Source organism: Cordyceps javanica, chromosome 2 (assembly GCF_051103115.1).
Source record: "Cordyceps javanica chromosome 2, complete sequence".
Lineage (NCBI taxonomy): Eukaryota > Fungi > Ascomycota > Sordariomycetes > Hypocreales > Cordycipitaceae > Cordyceps > Cordyceps javanica.
The window spans coordinates 2,356,449-2,378,138 of NC_139296.1; the positions used below are offsets into that span (position 1 = coordinate 2,356,449).

A 21,690-nucleotide genomic window follows, 5' to 3' on the forward strand; every position below is an offset into this window, starting at 1 on the left:
CCGGCCTGCCAACCAAACGGATGCAAGCTGCTGCATTTCAAGGCAGCCACGCAACCTATTCCTTGAAACATCTCCGCAGTAGCAAGCATCATCGCCAAGGATCCTCGACTGCAGCGCAGAACGCAGCGCTTGTTCCTGACCTGGTCGTTTGCCCGGTCACGCCTGGATTGTGCCTGCGCAACCCAGACCTGGGACTCTCGCCAACGTCTCTGCTAGCGCATCTCTACATGCAATCAGGATTGGTACCAAGTCGAACGTAAGACCGCACTGCTCGAACGCCGCACAACAGGACCATGACAGCTGCATACGACGCCGGGATAGACGTACATGCCAGCTGATAATAGAGTGTCTACCACCGACTCCCTGGCGCTCAAGCTGTGTACGCTATGGGGAGCAGCACAACGGCCAAGCCGCCTGGCTCTCCGGCGTCCACCCGTGGCTCACCGTTTAGTCGGAGAGCTCGACGCGACTCTGTGAATTCCGTCTCCGTCAGCTCCGTGATCGATAAGGAGCAAATGTCGAATACTCTCGACAAGATACACAACTCAGCAAGCCAGTCCGATGCTCTCACGACCTTTAACGACTTTGCCCCTCCACCTCGAGCCTCGCCCGCCGCCGAAGGCAAACCTTCAACGGGAGATCTTGTCCATCACGGCCTCAGTGGATTGTACACCAGATTTCGAGAGGCTGTGGGTGCCGTCAGCCCAACTAAAGCGACGAGTCGAGATGACGACACAACGATAGAGACAGCCTCGAAACGGACATCGCTCTCTGGCAGCCACATTTCCAAGAATTCCGTCTCGTCCTTGAACCGAAGCGATAGTGCCATCACCACCGTGCCGGAATCCTCAAAAACTGTCCATGTTACAGAAGCACCATCCAGCAACGCCAGCATCTCCGGAGAGAGCCGCAGCGTTCAGCTGCCGTCATCCAGAGGCAGTGCGGGGCTCACCGCCGGGCCGAAACCAGCTTCGTCATCCGGGCGCCCGAGTCTTGCAACCAAACCAAAGACCTCCTCTACGCTCGACCCTATCGCTAGCCCTCTTACAAGTCATAAAAGTTCTCAGAGGGATGCCAGCCGGAGCACGGTTCGAACAGAAGACTCCGGTGGCCAAGACTCTCGTCGCAGTCTCGGGCGAAGTGAAACCCACCACAGCCTTCCGACACTAGACCTTGCCAACTACGACGCTACCGAGGGCAGACTACCACCCCCTGCGAACACAGATGATGCTTCTAGCTACGATGGAAGCATGGATGCTCCCGTCATGTCGCCTCGATTACAAATGACGTCTACTTCGGGTAGCCACGCGCGAACGCCCTCTGCAAGTTCCTCCTTGCTTAGCCCGGATCACCTGAGACGAAAGCCGGCCGTCATTGACCGAATAAGTCGCCCTAGATCAACGGTGTATTCTGTCTCTCGCGATTCTTCCCTGGACCGCGCGGGAGCCCAGCACAGCCCGGTTGAAATGACGACTTCTGATATAAGCTACCGTGAAGTGCTTTCCAAACATAGTGGGCACGCACGGTTCATCTCTGGAGATGCACGCGATCCTCGATCAACAAGTACTCATGAAGGTGCCTCTGACCACATGAGCGCCCAACTGGACAAGATGGGTCGTCATGTGCTGAGTAAGGAGTTTTGGATGAAAGACGACACTTGCAAAGAGTGCTTCCTCTGCCAAGCGCCCTTTTCTGCGTTCAGGAGAAAGCATCACTGCAGGACGTGTGGTTGCATTTTCGACTCCAAGTGTACAAAACTAGTATCAGGAGATAAATTTGGCGTGCAAGGCACTCTACGTGTCTGCAAGCGTTGTTTAGAGGCGATGAATCGCCGTCACGAAGGCAGTGCATCGGATGATTCTGGTGATGAACAGTCATTCATGCCGAAGATCTTTGGCCCGAGCCAATTAAAGCATGGCCAAGGGTCACCATCACAGCCAAGACCGGACAGTGAACAGGTATCAGCCGCCCCAGAAGCTTCGAGCGGACATCGTCCCAGTGTCACTCCAATGATGGCAATTCCCGCCACCCGTCGGGTGCATGAATCAAACCGTAACTCTGCCGTGTTGGAGATAGGATTGCCGCAACTCAGCCGACCTGGATCATCTCGGTCGTTGAAATCTCTGGCAAATGCACGACCGCAATCATCAGCAGGGCACAAGCGGCATCACTCAAAACATGGCTTTCTTGGGCGCCTCAAAGGAGCCACTGAGGAGCGAGCCCCATTCAGAAGGGGCATTGACGATGATACATCTAAAAATCCCAAGTTTCCTGCTTTTCATGATGACAACATAATAGACCCTGAGCTCGCAGATTTCATGTCAGACGACTCGAGCGGAGACGAACAAGTCAGCATTTTTGCGACTATGAATACAGCGGATATGCACTCTGCGGGTTTCGAGCAAGAAAAGTCTAATTTGTCCCCATTCATGAATGCAAGCAGAAAACATCGCCATCGGCCGGGAGAAAAGAGCATTAGTGGCATGAGCCACTACAGTCGCGGCGGTGCAGATGACACAAGTGCACCGACGAGCATCTTAAACCATCGCCGAAGCAACAGAAGACGCAATATGAGTAACGTCAGTGGTGCCGCGTACCACTTGGCATCTCCCAGGCCAAAGTCGGCAATATACAAAGCTCCGACCGGCTCGACGGAAGCTCTTGTCCCGACCGACAACGGCGATCACCTTGGGATGAGACCTTCTCGCCGAGACTCCGTACCATTCAACATACCATCGAACACAGACCTAAATAACTCGAGCTTGAAGCATATTGACAAACTGCTGCACCAACTTCTAGAGGATGCAGAAGTACCCGAGCCGGAAGCTTGGATACGGTCTCTGGTGCCAATTTTGCTTCGGTGCACCGACGACGTCTCTCCGAATGTTATCAAAGGAGAGGATATGGATATTCGCCACTACGTGAAGCTTAAGAAAATCCCTGGTGGCAGGCCACGAGACACCTCCTATGTCTCGGGGGTTGTTTTCACGAAAAACTTGGCCTTGAAAAGCATGCCACGCAGAATCGGAAACCCGCGCATTTTGTTGGTCACTTTCCCCATCGAATATCAACGTCACCAGCAGCACTTTATGAGTCTGCAGCCGGTCATTGAAGGTGAGAGGGAATACCTGCGCATCGTGGTGCAACGACTAGCAAAGCTTTCACCACATCTGGTCCTCGTGGAAAAGGGTGTCTCTGGAATCGCATTGCAGTATTTTGCAGAGCTCAACATTTCCGTCGCATACAACGTCAAACACACTGTGATCGAAGCGGTTGCTCGCTGTGCTGAGGCAGACATCCTGAGCTCCTTGGACAGGCTAGCATTACCAGTCTCCACAGGTCGCTGCTCAAGCTTCGAGGTCAAGACGTATGTTAACAACAACTTTGTGCGGGGCAAGAAGTCATACATTTTTCTTGGTGGCTGTCGTCCGGATCTGGGTTGTACGATCTCGCTGAGAGGCGCTGATAGCACCACTCTGTCAAAAGTCAAGTATATCGTGGAGTTCATGTCCTATGTTGTATACAATCTTCGGCTGGAATCCAGTCTCCTACGAGATGAGTCCATTGAGCCAGAGGAAGGCGAGAACTCGCTTTCCAACTCACATGTCATGAATGAAAGCTTCAAGACTTCTAGCTCTGCAGAGGATGCAAAACAAGCGACTCGCATCCCATCGCAGCAAAATTCAACCGAGAATGAAGCACAAGCGCAGACGACGGAAAAATGTGATCTGGATGGGGCGACCGACGTTGGAAAGCCGAACGAAGAACGACCAAAGCTTCCGTCTTTGCACGATTCGCATGACAGTGGCGTGGGGGACCCGCCAGTGCCAGATGATGTACCCATGCCTACGTTCTACAGCGATATGGTGGCCAAGTATGAGACCAAGATTTTGTCGGCTTCACCATACGTCAAGTTTACCCAGCCTCATGTTTTGATGAGGGCTCGAGAACAAGAACGTCGACTTCTCTACCTCCGGCGCCTACGAGATCAAACAGTTATCGATGAGCAGGACGAATCCAACACTGGCCGCGCAAAATTTCAACTCATCAAACCTGAGATGATCGAGAAGATTGGTCAAAAGGCGCCGAAGCAGATCCTAGAAATCTTACATGCCATGCATGACGCTGAATACGACAAGGCGCTATTCAACTACCAAACGGGTACTCGACAATGGGAGGCATATATTCAAGGTAATTTGGATCTATTCGATCCTTACTCGCATCAGAATATTGTCGTCTTGTATTCCGAAATCTGTACCGAAACCAAGATTCCATGCACGGAGCCCAGTCTCGTGGCAATTAATTTTTACGACGAGCAACACGTGTATACGGGCATGGATCCTGACTGCACACTGGGACAATACATCCAGGATCTGGCAGAGACCAAAGATGGGATTTGCGACTCGAACGGCTGTGACCGGAAGCTCATTGAACATCATCGCACATATGTTCATGACCAATATCGAATCACGGTGTTCGTGGAAGACACGCCGCTGGGAGCGACTGGACACCCAAGTCTTGGGGACGGTATCAGTATGTGGACCTATTGCAAGATCTGCAAGAAAGATTCAGCGGCAGTTCCAATGTCCGATGCTACTTACAAATATTCCTTTGGAAAATATCTGGAGCTACTATACTGGGGCCGCGGCCTTCGCATAAAACACGGCATCGATTGTCCTCATGACCACTCCCGAGATCACGTTCGCTATTTCAGCTTCAACGACGCTCGAGTTCGCATTCATTGGGATCCTATCGACCTTCTAGAGATCGTGGTTCCCAGAGCTAGAATAACTTGGAAAGTTCAAAATGACCTGAAGCTGAAAAACGAGATCTTCACTAGAATGGAAGAGCGCTGGCGCAAGTTCATGGCATCTGTCAAAGCAAGACTGCAGAGCATTCGTATTGACAGCGTCCTGCCAGAGAAGGCAGAGAGTTGCAAAGCAGAAGTGGAGGTTCTTATGAAGAAGATGCAAGGGGAATTTCCAGTTATGCAACGCAAGCTGGAGGACGTTTATGTTAACTCCAAGTATTACGAGATTGTTCCCTTCAACGGATTGGTGCGCGAAATGCTTGAGGTTGCAGGCGAATGGGATCAAGCTTTTGCCAAGTTCGAAGCAGATTTCTTGGGAGATAAAGATATGCGGCAGCTGACAATGATGCAATTGAAGAAGATGTTCACCGACGAGTCGAAGGAGTCTATGACCAATCCAGAAGAGACGATGGTTTCAGCCACTGATAGCGACAGCCGACCATCGCAAGGCTTCTCTGAGATTGATGAGAAGAGCACGCAGCCGACAGAATATACCGATATGGATGGAAGTCTTTTACGAACTTCAGATGGAAAAGAAACTGGCGAGGATAACTCAAAAGCCGAGCCACCAGTTGAAGGCACTACTGAGCGTGTCGAAGCGCTTGATTTGGCAGGGCCCGCCCCTGATGAATCTGGGTCTAGCGAACAACTGGAAAAAGAACGCGTTCAGAGTTCTCAGACCGAAAGCGCTGATTCAATTGGTTCGTCCAAAACGGTGTTGCCACCTGCTACGAAGGACACCGCACCGGCTATGCTCAGCGATGGGCAATCGCTTACGGAAAAGGTTGACCGCATGCGACGCGAACAAGCACAAAAGGCTAACGAGGACTCTACCAACAATAAACAAGACGAAAGTGGTATACCACGCTCCTCACCTCCCATGGTACGGGCCATATCACACCCTCAGCGTATTCCACGGGCGATGACGATGCCAGGCAACTCCTCGAACCCCGGAGACCAAGTCGAGACTGTTGCAGAGCCGCAAGGCGATGGGTCCATTAAAGTTGACAAACGCTTATCGGAACGACTTGGATTGTCAGCTTTGAAGCAGCGCGGGAAGTCTGCTACATCCGGTATTCCTCGGCTGGTTACAAAGAAGAAGGAATCCAAGGTTTCGACTTTGACGAGGCACTTTGAGCAGATTAGCCGAGAATTTGAAAAGGAGCGCATACGTGACAAGAAGAAGCGCGCTGCCAGTCTCCGATACCCCCGCGCGTTGCTCCCAAGAACTTCCACAAAAGTCACCATTCAGGTCTACGACGACTTCAATGCAGCTGTCGAAGAACCTGCCCTGACAGCTGATGCAAACAGCGAGCGAAAACCGGGGCCTGCTACCAGTCCGGCTCCCCCAACAGATAATGCAGACACTGCCAAGGTTGGGCAAGTGATAGAGTCGGTGCCCCCGACAGACCCAATACCAAAGGCTCCAGACCAGATTTCTGTGGCTGAAACAGACGATACCGCAACTGGGAGAGAAAATCAACAAGATTCGGATGATGAGGAGCGTGCAAGTGACACAGAGCCCGGTGTGTCTGACGATTTTCTTCCGGATATCAAAGAGATTGCCGATTCTACGCAAGAGATTCCACTAGAGCTTCCAAAACACCAGAAGAATACGCTTATGAAATATCTTACGAAGTTCTGGGCAGAAAGATCGGCCAGCGGTTGGTCTGCACTGGACTACCCCATCAACCCGACGGATCACATTTTTGTTGACTCCAACGTCATTGTGCGCGAAGACGAACCGAGTTCTGTTATTGCCCTGGCGCTGAGTAGCGAAGACTACAAGAACAAACTCGAGTTTATCCGTCGCGAGCCACCCGAGGTGTCCTCAGATGAAGTATCCGACGTTGCTGCGTCATCGAAACCAACGCCCGCATCGGAGCACCTTGGGCGTCATTCAGACGCGAGCGATCTTGAAAAGAGCCTGTTGCGGCCCACTGGAACGCATTTGAAGTATCAGTTCAAAGAAGGCGCAGCTATCATGACGTGTAAGATTTTCTATGCTGAACAGTTTGACGCTCTGAGAAGGAAATGTGGTATCGCTGGGCGCATCGTTGAGTCTCTTTCTCGCTGTATGAAGTGGGATTCACGTGGTGGAAAAACCAGATCCGTCTTTTTAAAGACATTGGATGACAGATTAGTGTTGAAAGTGAGTCATGCGGAAATTGACGGAACATAAGAGTATGTTAAAGGCTAACCCGCTACTAGTCATTGTCTCCCATTGAGACATCAGCCTTCTTGAACTTTGCCCCAGGCTATTTTGGGATCATGGCGGAGGCACTGTTCCACGACTTGCCATCCGTCATCGCCAAGATGTTGGGCTTCTTCCAGGTCATCATCAAGAACCCGATCACTGGTACAGACGTGAAGCTTGATCTCGTCCTGATGGAAAACTTGTTCTACGATAGATCGCCTACCAGAATTTTCGACTTGAAGGGCTCTATGAGAAACCGTAAGATCCAGTCAACTGGCGAACAAAATGAAGTTTTGTTGGATGAGAATATGGTTGAGTACATTTACGAATCTCCACTGTTCGCTCGTGAGCACTCAAAGAAGCTACTGAGGGCATCGGTGTGGAATGATACCCTGTTCCTTGCTCGCCAGGATGTCATGGACTACTCTCTCATGATTGCTGTTGATGAAGCTCGAAAGGAGCTTGTAGTGGGAATCATCGATTGCATCAGAACGTACACTTGGGACAAAAAGCTGGAAAGTTGGATCAAGGATCGAGGGTTTGCAGGTGGTGGTCGTAACCGACCGACTGTCACGAGTCCCAAGGAGTACAAATCTCGCTTTCGAGAGGCGATGGCAAGGTATGAAGCTCAATATTTCAAGGCGCAGGAGGGTCACTAATATAAATTTCCAGATATATCCTGCAGGCTCCAAATTGCTGGCACCTGTTCAATAATACACAGTATCCAGTGTATTACGGACGTGCCAGATTTGAAGACCAGCCCGAATTACAAAAGTAAATGATGTGACGAAAATTGACCTAGGTTTTGGGATATTCTATTTTTACTTTATTTGAGAGAATGTTTGGCGTTTCAAGGATTTGGGACTTATTAGTCTACGAAATGGGCATATTGTTATTCATCCTGCATGCATAGCGAGAGTTAATGAGGACATGTTTTTTTTTCAACGCTGACGATTATGTAACCTCATGGTGGATTGGTTTGAATACTTTCTCAAGAACGATTACAGGAAAATTTCACTGAAGGAAAGCACGAAACTTTGAAGCGTCTGCCGTGCAGATTCATACTCGACAGCGTCGTCTATTACCGTAGAAGGCCAGGCGGCTGGTACACTCATAAAGCGGGTCTAGACAAACCGCGACCATACACTCAAACGTCACTCGTTCAACTTACCATGATAAACTATATTTAGCGACGGCCACCTCCCATGTCCATCGATCTCAATTGGGAGACGCTCACAAGCGGCCCAGACGGCGAGGCGCTGGCGGAGCGCATCCGGGGCTTCATCCACGACAAGTTCCAGAGTGTGCCCCTCCCGCGCTTTATCAAGTCGGTGACGGTGCACGGCTTCGACTTTGGCAGTATCGCGCCAGAGCTGGAGCTCAAGGACATTGCGAACCCTTTGCCGGATTTCTACGAGCAGGAGCTAGATGATGACGAGAGCGATGAGGAGACGGATGACGAAGACGATGCTCCTGGCCACCAACCCCACCATCGCCACAATCAGCACAACCACAGACCGCACAACAACGGCCACCAGGCGTCGTCGTCGCGGCGGCAGCAGCAGCAGCAGCAGCAACAACAGCGGATGGGAAGGCGCAGACCATCAGACCTCAAGACGGCAATCAGAAAAGAGTTCTCACATCACCACCATGACCTGGCAAGCCCATTTATGGGCACCTCCACGCCGGGCCTCATGGGCGGCCCGGGACTGAGCTACCACTTGCACGGTCACCTAGGCACAGGCACGCACACGCCGCTGGCCGCCGTCGCCGGCGCGCATCTTGGGAACAGCTGGCTAGGGCACGGCTACGACAGCCCGTCAGCGGCCGAAGCAGCGGCAGCGGCTGCCGCCACCGCCGCTGCCTCCGAGGCGGCGCGTCTGGGCCCGAGCCACAGCCGCAACCCGTCGCAGAGCAGCGTCTTCTCGGAGGATAACATTCTACCAAACTTCTTGCCGCCACGCGTGCCGCCGGTTGCGGTAGCCTCGTCACATTCCAACGGCGGACTGCTCCGCGAAAAGTCGAGCGTGTCGACGCTGGCGCCGACGTCGATTGGCACCTCACGCCCGCCGACGGGGGACGCGCACGCCTCCGACTCGGCCATTGTCGACTCGGACTACGACGACAACGGCGACGAGAGGGGCGGCGTGGACGGTGGCCGGACGACGGCGCCGCTGCTGCCCGCCGACGGTGCTGACCCGCTGTCGCCGCCACCGCCACCGCGGCGACGCGAGCCGCGCGTCGAGGACGTGCAGGCTGTCTTCCGCATCCAGTACGCGGGCGACATCCGGCTCAACCTGACGGCCGAGATCCTGCTCGACTATCCGATGCCGAGCTTCGTGGGCATCCCGCTCAAGCTCAACATCACCGGCCTGTCGTTTGACGGCGTGGGGGTGCTTGCGCACATCCGGAAGCGCGTGCACTTTTGCTTCCTGAGCCCCGAAGACGCGATGACGGCAGTGGGAGTACCAGAGGACGGTGGTGATGGTGGCGGTGGCGATAGCCGGCCGGGCTCCAAGGGGGCCGGCGTGAGCCAAGGCGCGGGCAACACCGCGGGTGAGGCGAACGGCGGACGGGCGGCGGGCAGGAATGCGCGCTTCGCGGGCTTGCTGCAGGAGATCAAGGTCGAGAGCGAGATTGGGGGGCGCGAGGGCGGCAAGCAGAGCCTCAAGAATGTGGGCAAGGTGGAAAAGTTTGTCCTGGAGCAGGTGCGCAGGATATTCGAGGAGGAGTTTGTGTATCCGAGCTTCTGGACATTTTTGGTTTAATGATACAGATCAGTATGGTAATGTGCATGAATGGAACAAGGGTAGATGGAGGATATCATGATTTGTGTATAGTCTATATGCGGCCAATGGGAAGCCGGCCACGTTGAGCAAGATTCGAAAGGAGCCTTGTTCTCAGTGACCCCCTTATCACAACAAAGCTACATCACGTCAAGGTTCGCCTGAACCCTTGGTACGCCTGTTGAATGTCCATATCTAGCTCTCTGGCCTGCTGCTCACTGAGCTCCTCGCTCGCCTTCATCTGGTTGAGCGTGATGAGCCACTGCACAATCTTTCCTCGGTTCTCAAAGTCCTTGTCTGTCACCTTGTTGACGGACTGGATGACGTCGGACAGGAGAGGGTGAAGCTGGTCCTTGGATAGCAGGCCGAGCTTCACAGCGTCGAGAAAGGTGATGAAGTCCTGCGTCGCCTCGAGGATCAGGACGCCGCTGGTGTTGTTCCGGTCGGACGGGCCGGCGGCGGCCGACGAAGCGGGTGTCGTGATGGTGGAGGGCATGCCGGCCTGGAGTCGTTTCGTTGCGCGAGGAGCTTCAATCTGCATTCCCGGGAGAGAAGGGAAAAAAAATCTCTTAGTTAGCGCGCGCGCCACCGGAGCATGTCTGCTTGAGCGGCATGGTCTGCTCACATCCCACTTGGCCTGGAACTCTTCGAGGCCGCCAAACTCCCTGGCAATCGTTTCATCCGCCAGCAGCGCATTGTACTGCCGCAGCGAGCGCTCGCATATCTCTGTATATTCCGCTTCGGACACGGCGTCCTTGATGAATGCCTTTTCCAGCTCATCGAGAGTCACTATGATGCTGAACAGTTCGGCGAGGGAATCCTGCAGGTCGCGCTCCGCTCGTGTGCTCGTCAAGGTGACTTCCTGGACGATGACGTATCTGGTTAGCAGGACGTTCCGTAGTGATCAATGGCAGGGCCCCGCAAGCACACTTCGTCCAGATTTATTGATGCGGAAAGCGCCGTGTTGGGAACATAGCTGTGCGGTGTAGGCGCATAACCCTGCCGGGGAAGCATTGTGTGATGTGTGGCGGATCGGTATGTCAAGGCATATCGGAGAGTGAAGCTGCAGGTGGGTGCTGCCTATAACTGCCACTGATGAGCCAAGCTCCCTACCTAGCGACAATGAATAGAGCCTGGTGGGTGGGCAGCATCTTGGTGGGGGTGCGGAATCCCAGTTGCTCAATTGGGGTCGTTGGCAGAACGCTCTTCACCGCCTTGGACAGACCCATGAAGGCACCAGCTATCGATAAGGCGAACGCTCGAAAATTTTTGGACGCCTATTGTCTTGGCTGGAAAGCTTGCAGGCGGCCAATTGCAAATTCCACCCACGCCTCTTCCACCACCGGAGGTCAGTTCAGTTCGCCCGCTCGCGAATTGAAAACACACTGCCCGCCATGGCACCTTCCAAGAAGAACCTCAAGGCCACCAAAAAGTTTGAAAAGAACCACTTGCAGGGCGTACTGGACCGGAGAAAGGTGACGGCCAAGATCAAGCAAAAGCAGCAGATCAAGGACAAGCAAAAGCAGCGCAAGGCCAAGGATGCTGAATTCTTCGGCAAGGATGGCAAGCCGCGGTCGCGCGGTCCCAAGGACAGACAGGTCAATGACATGAGCGTCGACGACTTCTTCCAGGGCGGCTTCGAGGATATCATTGACAACGACAAGTCCAGCAAAGCCAAGCTGGGCAAGAGAAAGCGTGACGAGCCCGAGGCAGTAGATGCTGAGGAGGATGGGAGCGACTCGGACGCTGCCCCGGAGGCGCAGCCCGTTGCCAGCGACAGCGAAGATGGCGACGACGGTGACGAAGACGACGCCGGCATGAACCAGGAGACCATGGATGCGCTCGCCGAAAAAGATCCCGAATTTTACAAATTCCTAAAAGAAAACGACCCGGATGCGCTCGACTTTGACGACAACGCCGACCTGGCCGAGGTTGATGAGCTGAGTGCCGGTGAAGATTCCGAGGAGGAAGAGGAGCAGCCAAAGAAGAAGCAAAAAAAGGCCAAGAACGATGCCAAAGAAGACGAGGACGAGGCGGCTGCCGAGGGCGACGGCAAGGAGCTCACCACGGCCATTGTGGCCGGCTGGCGCAAGTCCATGAAGGAGAGGCAGTCCCTGCGCGCGACGAGACAAGTCGTTCTCGCATTCCGCTGCGCAGCCCACCTCAACGAGGACGACATTGACGAGGACTCGCAGCAAAAATGGACCATCAACAGCCCCGAAGTGTTCAACGACATCCTCGTGCTCGCCCTGCGCGAGATACCCGTCGTCATCAACCACCACCTGCCCGTCAAGGAGTCGGCCTCGGGCCGCGTCTACGTCCAGACGGAGGGCAAGAAGTTTAGCAACCTGTCGCTGCTGCTCAAGACGTACACGTCGGCCATCATGCATCTCTTGGGCACGCTGTCCGATGACCGCACCCTCAAGCTGACGCTGTCCGCCATCACCCCCATCCTGCCGTACCTGCTGTCGTTCAAGAAGCTCGTCAAGGCGCTGGCCAAGGCCGTCGTCAACTTTTGGGCGCAGCCCGCCAGCTCCGAGTCGACGCGCATCACCGCCTTCCTGGTGCTGCGCCGGCTCGTCGCCATCGGCGACAAGGGCATCCGCGAGACGGTCCTCAAGTCGGTGTACCAGGGCCTCGTGCAGGGCTGCCGCATCACCAACCACAACACGATCCAGGGCATCAACCTGATGAAGAACTCGGCCGCCGAGCTCTGGGGCATTGACCCGGCCGTGGGCTACACCACCGCCTTTAGCTTCATCCGCCAGCTGGCCATCCACCTGCGCAACAGCATCGTGCACAACAAGAACGACGCCTTCCGCATGGTCTACAACTGGCAGTTTACGCACTCGCTCGACTTTTGGTCCTGCGTGCTCGCCTACCACTGCACGCCCGAGAAGGAGGCCGAGGCCGGCAAGGAGAGTCAGCTTAAGCTCCTCGTCTACCCGCTTGTCCAGGTCACCCTCGGCGCCATGCGCCTCATCCCCACGGCGCTGTACTTCCCGCTCCGCTTCCACCTCGTCCGCGCCCTCCTGCGCACGTCTCGCGCCACCGACACGTACATCCCGCTCGCCGCGCCGCTGCTCGAGGTCCTCGCCTCGGCCGAGATGAAGAAGCCGCCGCGCAACGCGACCCTCAAGGCCTTTGACTTTGCCGTCGCCTACAAGGCGTCCAAGTCGTACCTGCGCACGCGCGTCTTCCAGGACGGCGTCGGCGAGCAGGTCGTCGAACTCCTCGGCGAGTTCATGTACCTGTGGAGCCGGTCCATCGCCTTCCCCGAGCTGAGCCTGCCCGTCGTCATCCAGCTCAAGCGCTGGCTCAAGCAGTCGCGCTCCCGCTCCCAGGGCAACAAGAACGCCAAGCTCGCCGCGCAGCTCGTCCTCCTCGTGCAGAAGCTCGAGGCCAACGCCAAGTTTGTCGAGGAGCGCCGCGCCAAGGTCGACTTTGCGCCCAAGGACCGCGCCCAGGTCGACGCCTTCCTCCGCGACCTCGACGCCGCCAAGACGCCGCTCGGCGCCTACGTCGTCGGCCAGCGCAAGGCCCGCGCCGAGCGGGCCAAGCTCCTCGAGCAGGCCCGCAAGGACGACGACAAGAAGCGCCGCGAGGACGAGAGGGCGGCGCTCGAGGACGATGATGTAATGGATTCGGACGAGGACATGGAGCTTGGCTCGGACGACGATGAGGAGGACGAGTTTGATCTAGAAGATGACGAGGAGGAGGAGGAGGAGGAGGAGGAGGAGGAGGAGGAGGAAGGTGAAGAGTAGCGACGTGCGGTGCAATATAGCAACGAAAAACATGTAAACCGGAGTTTGGCTGTACATACATTAAAAAGGATACCTCGATTTTTTCTCATCATTACCACAATCTCTCTATTTGCATTGCGCAGACGTGATAGCAGAAGCGAGCAAGGTCACTCGAAACGTGAAACAGGAATTCAACCCGAATTGTTATCCTGTCATTCACCGTAGGTGGAGGTTTTCTAGTCAGGCAGTTGCAATGAAGCGGAATGAGAAGATTAAGTATATACAGCAAATGCATACCGCACGCAGCAGTCCTTCTGCTACCAATCAGTCCAAAGGAAACCAAGAGAGAGAAAAAAACGCCAGCTTCCCGCAAATGTATGTCCCTGTGAGAAGCAATTTTCCAACAAAAAAGTCATCAGCCTCCCAAAAATCCAAAGATGCATATTTCAAAACAAGACAAAAATCAAACGCCATGTTAGTCCTCCCAAACTCCAAGCCAATTTGAAAAAAAAAACCCCAATCCTTCCTATCCTACCCACCTAGCTTTCCACATGCAATCGTCAAAATATACAACCATAATGTTCGCTATTCATTGTGTCACAGGAAAAGCAACCCCTCTTTCCTCTTGCTGATACACTGGGTAGCACTAATGAAGGCCTTCCCAGGTCAGCTGGTCGGTGACGTCGCGGACAGACAGACCGGTAATGTTGAGGACCGTCATCTCAAGCTCCTCCTCCGACATGGCCTGACCGGCAGCCTTTTGGCCCTCGAGAACATCGTACAGGCTATAGATTTGGTCATTCTTGACCTCGAGGCTCTTGAGGAGACTTCGAATATCCTCGGCAAGAGCCACGCGGTCCTTTTTGCCAATCGCCTTGTCATGGTTGCTGTACTTGGTCTGCAACCACGAGAGCTCAAACTGCAGATGACGCGACTCATCCTCTAGGCCCTTGATGACAAGAGCCAGAGCGTGGCCCGGATTTTGCGCGGGACGCATCGTCGGATCTTCAGCGGAGAGATCGCGGTCCGTCACAGGGACCGGACGAGGCACAGTAACGCGCTTCTTACCGGCAGCGAGTTCGCTCGATGTACTGCGGTGCGAGGTGATGCGGGTGCAAACGATACAGTTGCTGCAGCTGTGCTCGCAGAGGCCATCAAGTACACGCCTTGCATCCTTGGATAGGGCACAGCCGGTACTTCGGTGGATGCTCCTGGTTGTACCGGTCGTGATGTCTGTCTCCATGGTGTGCTGAACATTCTTCGTTTTGCGAGGATGAGGCGTCTGCTCGCGATTGCCGAGAGGCTTGAAGTTTCCTGGCATAGGAACGCTCAGTTCGACAACCTGGTCCTGAGTAGCGCCGAGGTCCAAAGATAGAAGCCCCGTAGTCTCATCGTAGTCACTGTAGTTCTCGAAGTGGGCCTTGGGTACCTGACGCGAGGCAGATCTACGCTTGCTGCCTTGGTTGGCAGTTGTTTTCAGAACCCCAGGTTTGGCAGGGATGGAAAAGGCTACTTTCTGGGCCTGCTCAGTGACGGCTTCGCCTTTCTTCTGAGATGCGTCGACATTCCGATTCGTGATCATCACGGACCCACTGTCATCAGCGTCCATGGGGCTTTGGCTTTGGCCAGTCATCTGCACCGGATCAGGCAGGTCCTTGGTCTCAGTCGGTCCTTCATGGCCAGAAATGTTTGTGTCCATCGTCATGTCAGGCATGAACAGGCCAGCGGTCGTGTTTTCGGTCTCGATATTTGCCTTGGGAGCCGGGCGGTAGTGATCAATCTGCTCTTTGAGAAAAGCAACTTCCTCCTTGAGTTTCAGATTCTCTTCATGTAGATCATGGACGCTTCGCTCAAATCCAGAGTTTTCGCGTCTGAGCATCTTATTGTCGCTGAAGTACTTTTCATTGTGTCGCACAAGGCTCTGATTGTCCTCTCGAAGGGAGACGAGCTCTTCATTTTGCTGGCGAAGGGCTTCAAGCTCCTCGCGAGCAGCATCGAGCTCGTGCTGCACCTCGTCGAGATCCTCATTGAGAACATCATTTTGCTCGAGCTGTGTCTTGCTGGCACGGAGCGTCTTGTTCTCAGCGAGCAGAGACTCTTGTTGCTGGCGCAGGCGATCATTTTCAGAGCGCATACTGTCCATTTCCGCATGGAGTGACTGCAGCTCACTTTCGAGCTTGTCATTATCGTCGCGCAGAGACGAGTTCTCCAGCTCAAGAGCATCGCGGCTGTGGGTGATGGCGACAATATCACGGCGCAGAGAGTCGTTGTCATGACGAACTTGCTCGGACGAGTCTAATTGCTTCTGAGAGGTCTCGAGGGCCTTTTCCTTGACCGTCAGTTTCCGAGTCAGCTTATTGATATCATCGCAAGCCTCCTGCAACCTGGTGAGCACACGATCCTTCTCATGGGAGATGGAGTCGGCTGCGATTTCGCTCGTGCTGAGCTTCCTCGTGGCTTGGTCTAGACGCGCCTGCAGGCTAGCAACCTCGGAACGAAGTCCTGTAGTATGTTAGAGCGAGAAGACGGAACAATTGGCTGTTGGCTACGTACGAGCATTGGACTCATTCACGTAGTCCGTGTGGTGACCTTTGTCCAGGTTCTGGGCCTTTCCCTTTGCTTGGGCCTCGAGCCTCTCCACTTGCTGCTGCAAGTCCATGGCATATTCTTGCACCTTTTCGTGGTGCTCCTGGAGAGAAACAATTTCGTTACGGATCATATCCATGGATACGAAGATTCTTTCTTCGTCCTGGGGGACCTTGACGGAGTCGACAGCAGCATGGGCAGCAGCGGCAGGGCTTGCCTGCTTATCGTGGACCCTGCCCTGCTTGACGAATATGGGCACGCCATTCTTCATGGAGCCACTGAACCGGAGGGTACCAGTGACGAAGTCGCCAAGATGAGAGACGTCGGGCATAAAGAAGGAGCGGGCGTTGGCGCCATTATCAGGGCTGGCCATGGAGTTGGGCGAGGGAGGCACGGCGGTAAAGCTGGACTTGGCAGAGGAGCCGTTGGGGGACGAGCCGTTTGCTCCTGACATGTGCCTTTGGTCGGTGTGCTTGGGACTGCCGGAGGCTCTGCGCAAGCGTTCCAGGGCTTCCGAGATGGAGGGCTGTCTTTGGAGGAGCGGCGCAGGCTCTGAAGGGGCGCGGGCATGAGCTCGCGAGATGGGGCTGAGGTGACGGTTGTTTTTTAGAGAGAGCGCGGCGGCGGGAGATTTGGAGAGCAGGACGGAGAGGTCGGATTCGTCGTCGGCGCGAGGCTGCATGTCGGCGCGCTTGCGCTTGGAGCCGTCCCAGATGTCGCGCGTGGAGTCTTCGTGAAGGAACTTGAAAGGGGCTGCGCTGTTGTGGTTTTCCTTGAGCGGCTTCGTGTCGTTGTCGACAAGAGCGGATTTGGGCTTGGAGAAGTACTCGGGCCACTTGCGATGGGCAGCGTCCCAGTTGACAGGCAGCTTCCTGCCGCCGCCAGTGACGCGGGCAATATCCTCGTTTAGGCGGCGAGTGGACTCGCCTTCGGGGTCGGAGAAGACGGACGTCATGGTCGGACTGACGGTACCATGGGAGCCGGTGGAGGAAGGGGGCGAGTTGAATGGATTCTCGCGGTTTGCGTGCATCTCGCGCAGGATGCGAGAGCGGAACCGCTGAGCAACGTCCGTCTCCATGGCTTCTGCGACGCGTACGGCGCGGTGCCGGGGGAGGAGGGAGGAGGCGAACGGGGGAACTATGAAATCGAGGTGGTGCGAGTGCGAGTGAGAGCGCGGGTGTGATGGCAACTATTGCATGAAAGCTGGTCAATGCAGACGAGATACTGGTAAAGACTTGGAAGAAGAGGCGAAAAGTAGACAAGAAACGCGTATGAGATAAGAAGATGGAGATTGAAGATGGAGAAGCCGGCGGTGCGTCCAAGGGTAGAGCGGGTGGGGCCGTCCTTGTTAGTGCTTCTGTTTTGGGCAGAAAGTAAACAAACCAAAGTTACGCGGTTTTTTTCTCTCTTTTTTTTTGGCCCTTTTTTTGGGGGTGGGCGCGTGGTAATTAGTAAGTAGCCGACTTTGTAGGCGGCCCCGACAGTGTAGCCCAGCAAACACTCTGTGCTGATAACACTGCATACATTCAAGCTTGAAAATATCATCAAGTTTGTCTACAGGCTGGATTTTTTTTTATTCGTTTATTTTTTTTTCCGACCCAGATTCTATTTGCAAACTACGGGCCCGGCACTGGGACGCTTTCTTTCCATCAAGCACATACACACCCCTTTAAAACAAGAAAGAAAATAAGTGTAAAATAACAAGAAAATTTTCCAGATTTATTCCTCCATCTAATATATTTTATTTCCGCATCTTCATCCTCTCCCTGGTGGCTGCGCCGTCTTCTAGAGCATCCCCCCCCCCGCTGGTGACACGCCAAAGCCTTATTACTGGTAAGTAAGCCGGTTCGCCAGGTCCGAATCCGAGACTCTGCCTCTCACATCACTCTTTCGTGAGCCACACAAATATTCTCTGTAAAGACTTATACATATATGTGCAACCCATGCCCATCCCATAACTCCCGAGTCAACTTCTCAACGTGCCTGTGCCAGCTACCCTCCCGGCTCTGCCATGAGATTGACCCCGGCCTCGGCCAATCTTGGACAGAACAACACGGCCGAGATGGAAACTAACAACTTCGGCTAGTTTCAGCAACCAAACCACTTACATACCAGACTGCCGTAATGGATTCCTTCCACACGCTGTCTCGGCCCCGGCTGCGCCCGCTGACAAGGCCATCGCCTGACATGCTGCAGTGAGATTGGCTTGGCAAAGACATGTACCGATGGCTAGTTAGTTCAACGCTTGGAGGCCTCGATTTAGACGCATGATTCAAAACTCCTACTGCTTCCCACACCACCTCGCCCTGTTACATATTACCCCTCCTGGTAGTTAATGCCCTTACCGACACAACCCCCTCTTCCCCCCCACGCTAATCTGCATCATCAACCAACTAGCCGTGGCGTCGACTAAGAACAATGGGAATAGGCCCGAGTTCCTGCCACTAACCGGCGCATTGCAGCCAATCTGAACGACTCTATCCGTACCACAACGAGGTAGAGACGCAATGGAACCTTGGCTCTTTCTTAGCCCTCCATCATCGAAACTAGCATCATGTTGTGAAGCTCAACCTTCCAATTTCGGCCGTCCCCGGCAGAGCTCCTGCACACCTTCTTCAAGTTTCCTCCCCCCCGCAAAGTAACCCACCTGCACCGGCGTGCTGAGCCGTCTTTTATTAAGTGCATACTTATCAGTAGTGTATAGGTCGTTGCTGCCTCAAAACTTGTCCGTGACCCTCCTTACCACCCGCCGCCGCTGCTGACACTGTGAATGCTGCCCTGTTCGGCGGACCATCTGACCCGGCCTGCATCAAGTAATCGGCCGAGATTGCTCAACGCCATGTTACGCGCGCAGCTGCACGCGCAAATTCGTTAGAGTGTCTTGATCCTACGGGTGGTCTTGCACTGGTACGCAGCTGCCGGCACGCTACCTCGCCGCAGGGGTACGGCATGCAGAGACATCATGTTGTTCAGCTATATTAATTATGTGACCGCTTGCTCTCTCCTCGCTCCTAACGGGACTGCTCTTCAGACTCTCGGTGACCGTGATATCGCGTTCGGATGCCGTCTTTTCGCTCACATAAACATCATGGCCGCTTCGTTCCTTGCAGTTAGTCTTTACGCCCTCGCAGCCTTGCCGAGTGTCTCAGCCGGCACCAACACGCGCTACTGCTCTGTTCTCAAAAACACAACTTCGGCGCTGCAGTGTCGCTCCCTGCCGAATGATTTTCTTCTAAGCCCTTCCGTTGTGGCTTCCCGTACGGCGTCCGCATCTTCTCGGTCAACTCCGGACACTGCCATTTTGCAAAATACTTTCAAGGCCCTTGCCGGCTTGCAAAATGACTATTTCAAGCAGACGAAGAATACCTGGCCCGACGCCAATGACTGGACTGCCGCCGTCATCCAGACGATTGTCTCGGGTACCATGTCGACGCTGACCCAGTCCCTGGATGTAGCCGTACCAGGCCAGGACTGGAAGCAAAAGGAAAACCTGCTTTCGTTCCTGCATGACCAAATTGTTAGCGCATTTTTTGGTCAAGAGGCAGAGAGAATTCTTACCGAAGTATGTGCCTTTTGCCGAAAAAAAAGGGAAAAAAAGGGGAAAAGAGAAAAAGGAGAGAGAAAAGGGAACGCGGCCGCGGTGCGCAACCAGCTAACGGGATTCTTGTAGGCGTACGATGATGTTCTCTGGGTCGTGCTGGGTTGGATCGAGGCTATCAAGTTCCGTCGTCTTCACCAAGACTTGCACTATCCCGACGGGGGATTCAGCGACAAGGCTATCCCGGAAGACATATCACAGGCAGTAAAGACTATGCCCTGGCACGGTCAGTTCTGGGTTGATGCCTTTGCGAACCGGGCCAACGACTTTTGGGACTATTCAACTCAGGGCTGGGACACAGTCTTGTGCAACGGTGGGATGACTTGGAACCCGCGCCTGGAGACTTACAAAAATGCCATTACCAATGAACTGTACATTGCTGGCTCCATTTCCATGTATCAGCACTTTCCCGGCGATCGTCTCAATGGTACTGGCTCGCGTGACCCTCGCCACCTACAGGCAGCCAAAGATGGCTATACGTGGCTGATGAATGTCAATATGACGAATAGCCAGGGTCTATTCGTCGACGGCTTCCACATCAATCGCAACATTCCAGGCAACACAAAGTGCGACCAGCGCGATGAAATGGTTTATACATACAATCAGGGCGTTGTCTTGACAGGAAGCCGTGGTCTTTTCAGCGTGACCGGGGACCCTTCCTACGTTGAGGATGGTCACAGATTGATCAGGTCTGTCATTAATGCGACGGGCTGGGACCTGCAGCGCGGGAAGCCGACTGATAGCCTGAGCGGCGGGCAGCTACCGCCCTGGCGCGGTATTGGCCGCTACGGATTCTTGGAGGATCAATGTGACGCCTCGGCGACGTGCTCACAAGATTCACAGACCTTCAAGGCCATCTACTTTCACCACTTGACGGCGTTCTGCAGACCGCTCGAGCTGACACATGATGACGCCGAGGTTGACAAAGAGGCCCTTGTGCAGGTTCGACAAGCACATGGTGCTTCGTGCCGCACCTACGTCGACTGGATCAAGCACAATGTCGGTGCAGCACTGATGACGCGAGACAGTCATGGCCACTTTGGCATGTGGTGGGGAGCCAACGTGTTTAACGTCAACGCGGTGCGCTCTGCCGACGGCATTGACCACTTTGCGGCCAACAAGACAGATTACCGTAACGAAGGCACTCCGCGGAACCAGCTCTGGGGTATCCAAGATGTGTTTGTACCTGGTGGTGGCAACGCAACCGCGAATATCGGCGCGCAGCTGTACTCGGCTGGCTCGGGTGACCCAAACAGTCGCGGCCGCGGTCGCACAGCCGAGACTCAGGCTGGCGGTCTAGCTCTGCTGCGAGCTTATTGGGAAATCTCTCAATCTTGATAGAAAGTGCGCGGTGACGACTCACCTCGAGCTATTTGGAATGGCCTGGGGCTATGCTTTGGTGGGGGCGTACATGATTTGTATTTTTACAGTAAATAGATGGTTATCGAACATGTCAGCAAATACCTTGTTATGCTAGTTTACTCAACTATTTGCATCATGTGAACTTGCCATGTTGTCACTTTGAATAAGAATGTGTTTCTCGGCCTCGGGTCCGAGACAGTTGCACGATGCCGAGGGCGACGCACTAACATGGGAACGGCAGAGGGCGAGAAGGGGACGAGAATCACGCGAAGACGAGCCTTGTAAGGCTGTTAGCGGGCCATTTTCGGAGGGCGAAATATTAGGCAACAAGCTACCGTCATTGGCTTACTTGGGTTCTGATTCTAGTCTTGCTTTTAATTAAGTGGCACTGTTGGAGGCCAGATTGCGTGGCTGAAGACTTGACCAGCCGCGTCATCACTGCGTACGACGAGGCGTAGGCGTAGCGTAATCATGTAAGTCGATTCGCCGATGAGCATACAGGAGAGTTGCTCCTCCAAAACTGAGTATTACCCAATTTTAGATATAAAATAATGAAATACCTTGCCCTTCATTCTACCTAATTTCCATCATCACTCGCGATTCATCTC

At 54.3% G+C, this 21,690-nt stretch overlaps 6 protein-coding genes across 6 annotated transcripts; 4 read left to right on the forward strand and 2 right to left on the reverse strand.

Moving 5' to 3' along the window:
- Positions 1-386: 386 nt before the first annotated feature.
- Positions 387-7,785, forward strand: V2A60_003206 (1-phosphatidylinositol-3-phosphate 5-kinase; the record flags this gene model as incomplete). Its single annotated transcript, XM_083254545.1, has 4 exons — positions 387-1,629; positions 2,299-6,962; positions 7,022-7,626; positions 7,680-7,785. The coding sequence occupies 4 exons, from the start codon at positions 387-389 to the stop codon at positions 7,783-7,785; spliced, it is 6,618 nt and encodes a 2,205-aa protein (XP_083110671.1).
- A 427-nt stretch (positions 7,786-8,212) lies between these two features.
- On the forward strand, positions 8,213-9,775 carry V2A60_003207 (ERMES complex subunit MDM12; the record flags this gene model as incomplete). Its single annotated transcript, XM_083254546.1, has 1 exon — positions 8,213-9,775. The coding sequence occupies one exon, from the start codon at positions 8,213-8,215 to the stop codon at positions 9,773-9,775; it is 1,563 nt and encodes a 520-aa protein (XP_083110672.1).
- A 163-nt stretch (positions 9,776-9,938) lies between these two features.
- V2A60_003208 (ESCRT-I subunit protein VPS28) lies at positions 9,939-10,807 on the reverse strand (the record flags this gene model as incomplete). The annotated part of the gene is made up of 3 exons (XM_083254547.1): positions 9,939-10,328; positions 10,419-10,655; positions 10,724-10,807. 3 exons carry the CDS (start codon positions 10,805-10,807, stop codon positions 9,939-9,941), a joined length of 711 nt encoding a protein of 236 aa, XP_083110673.1.
- A 380-nt stretch (positions 10,808-11,187) lies between these two features.
- Positions 11,188-13,557, forward strand: V2A60_003209 (mRNA-binding ribosome synthesis protein NOC2; the record flags this gene model as incomplete). Its single annotated transcript, XM_083254548.1, has 1 exon — positions 11,188-13,557. One exon carries the CDS (start codon positions 11,188-11,190, stop codon positions 13,555-13,557), a length of 2,370 nt encoding a protein of 789 aa, XP_083110674.1.
- Positions 13,558-14,182: 625 nt separating this feature from the next.
- On the reverse strand, positions 14,183-17,200 carry V2A60_003210 (uncharacterized protein; the record flags this gene model as incomplete). Its single annotated transcript, XM_083254549.1, has 2 exons — positions 14,183-16,038; positions 16,090-17,200. 2 exons carry the CDS (start codon positions 17,198-17,200, stop codon positions 14,183-14,185), a joined length of 2,967 nt encoding a protein of 988 aa, XP_083110675.1.
- Positions 17,201-19,210: 2,010 nt separating this feature from the next.
- V2A60_003211 (glycosyl hydrolase family 76-domain-containing protein) lies at positions 19,211-21,058 on the forward strand (the record flags this gene model as incomplete). The annotated part of the gene is made up of 2 exons (XM_083254550.1): positions 19,211-19,684; positions 19,793-21,058. 2 exons carry the CDS (start codon positions 19,211-19,213, stop codon positions 21,056-21,058), a joined length of 1,740 nt encoding a protein of 579 aa, XP_083110676.1.
- Positions 21,059-21,690: the final 632 nt, after the last annotated feature.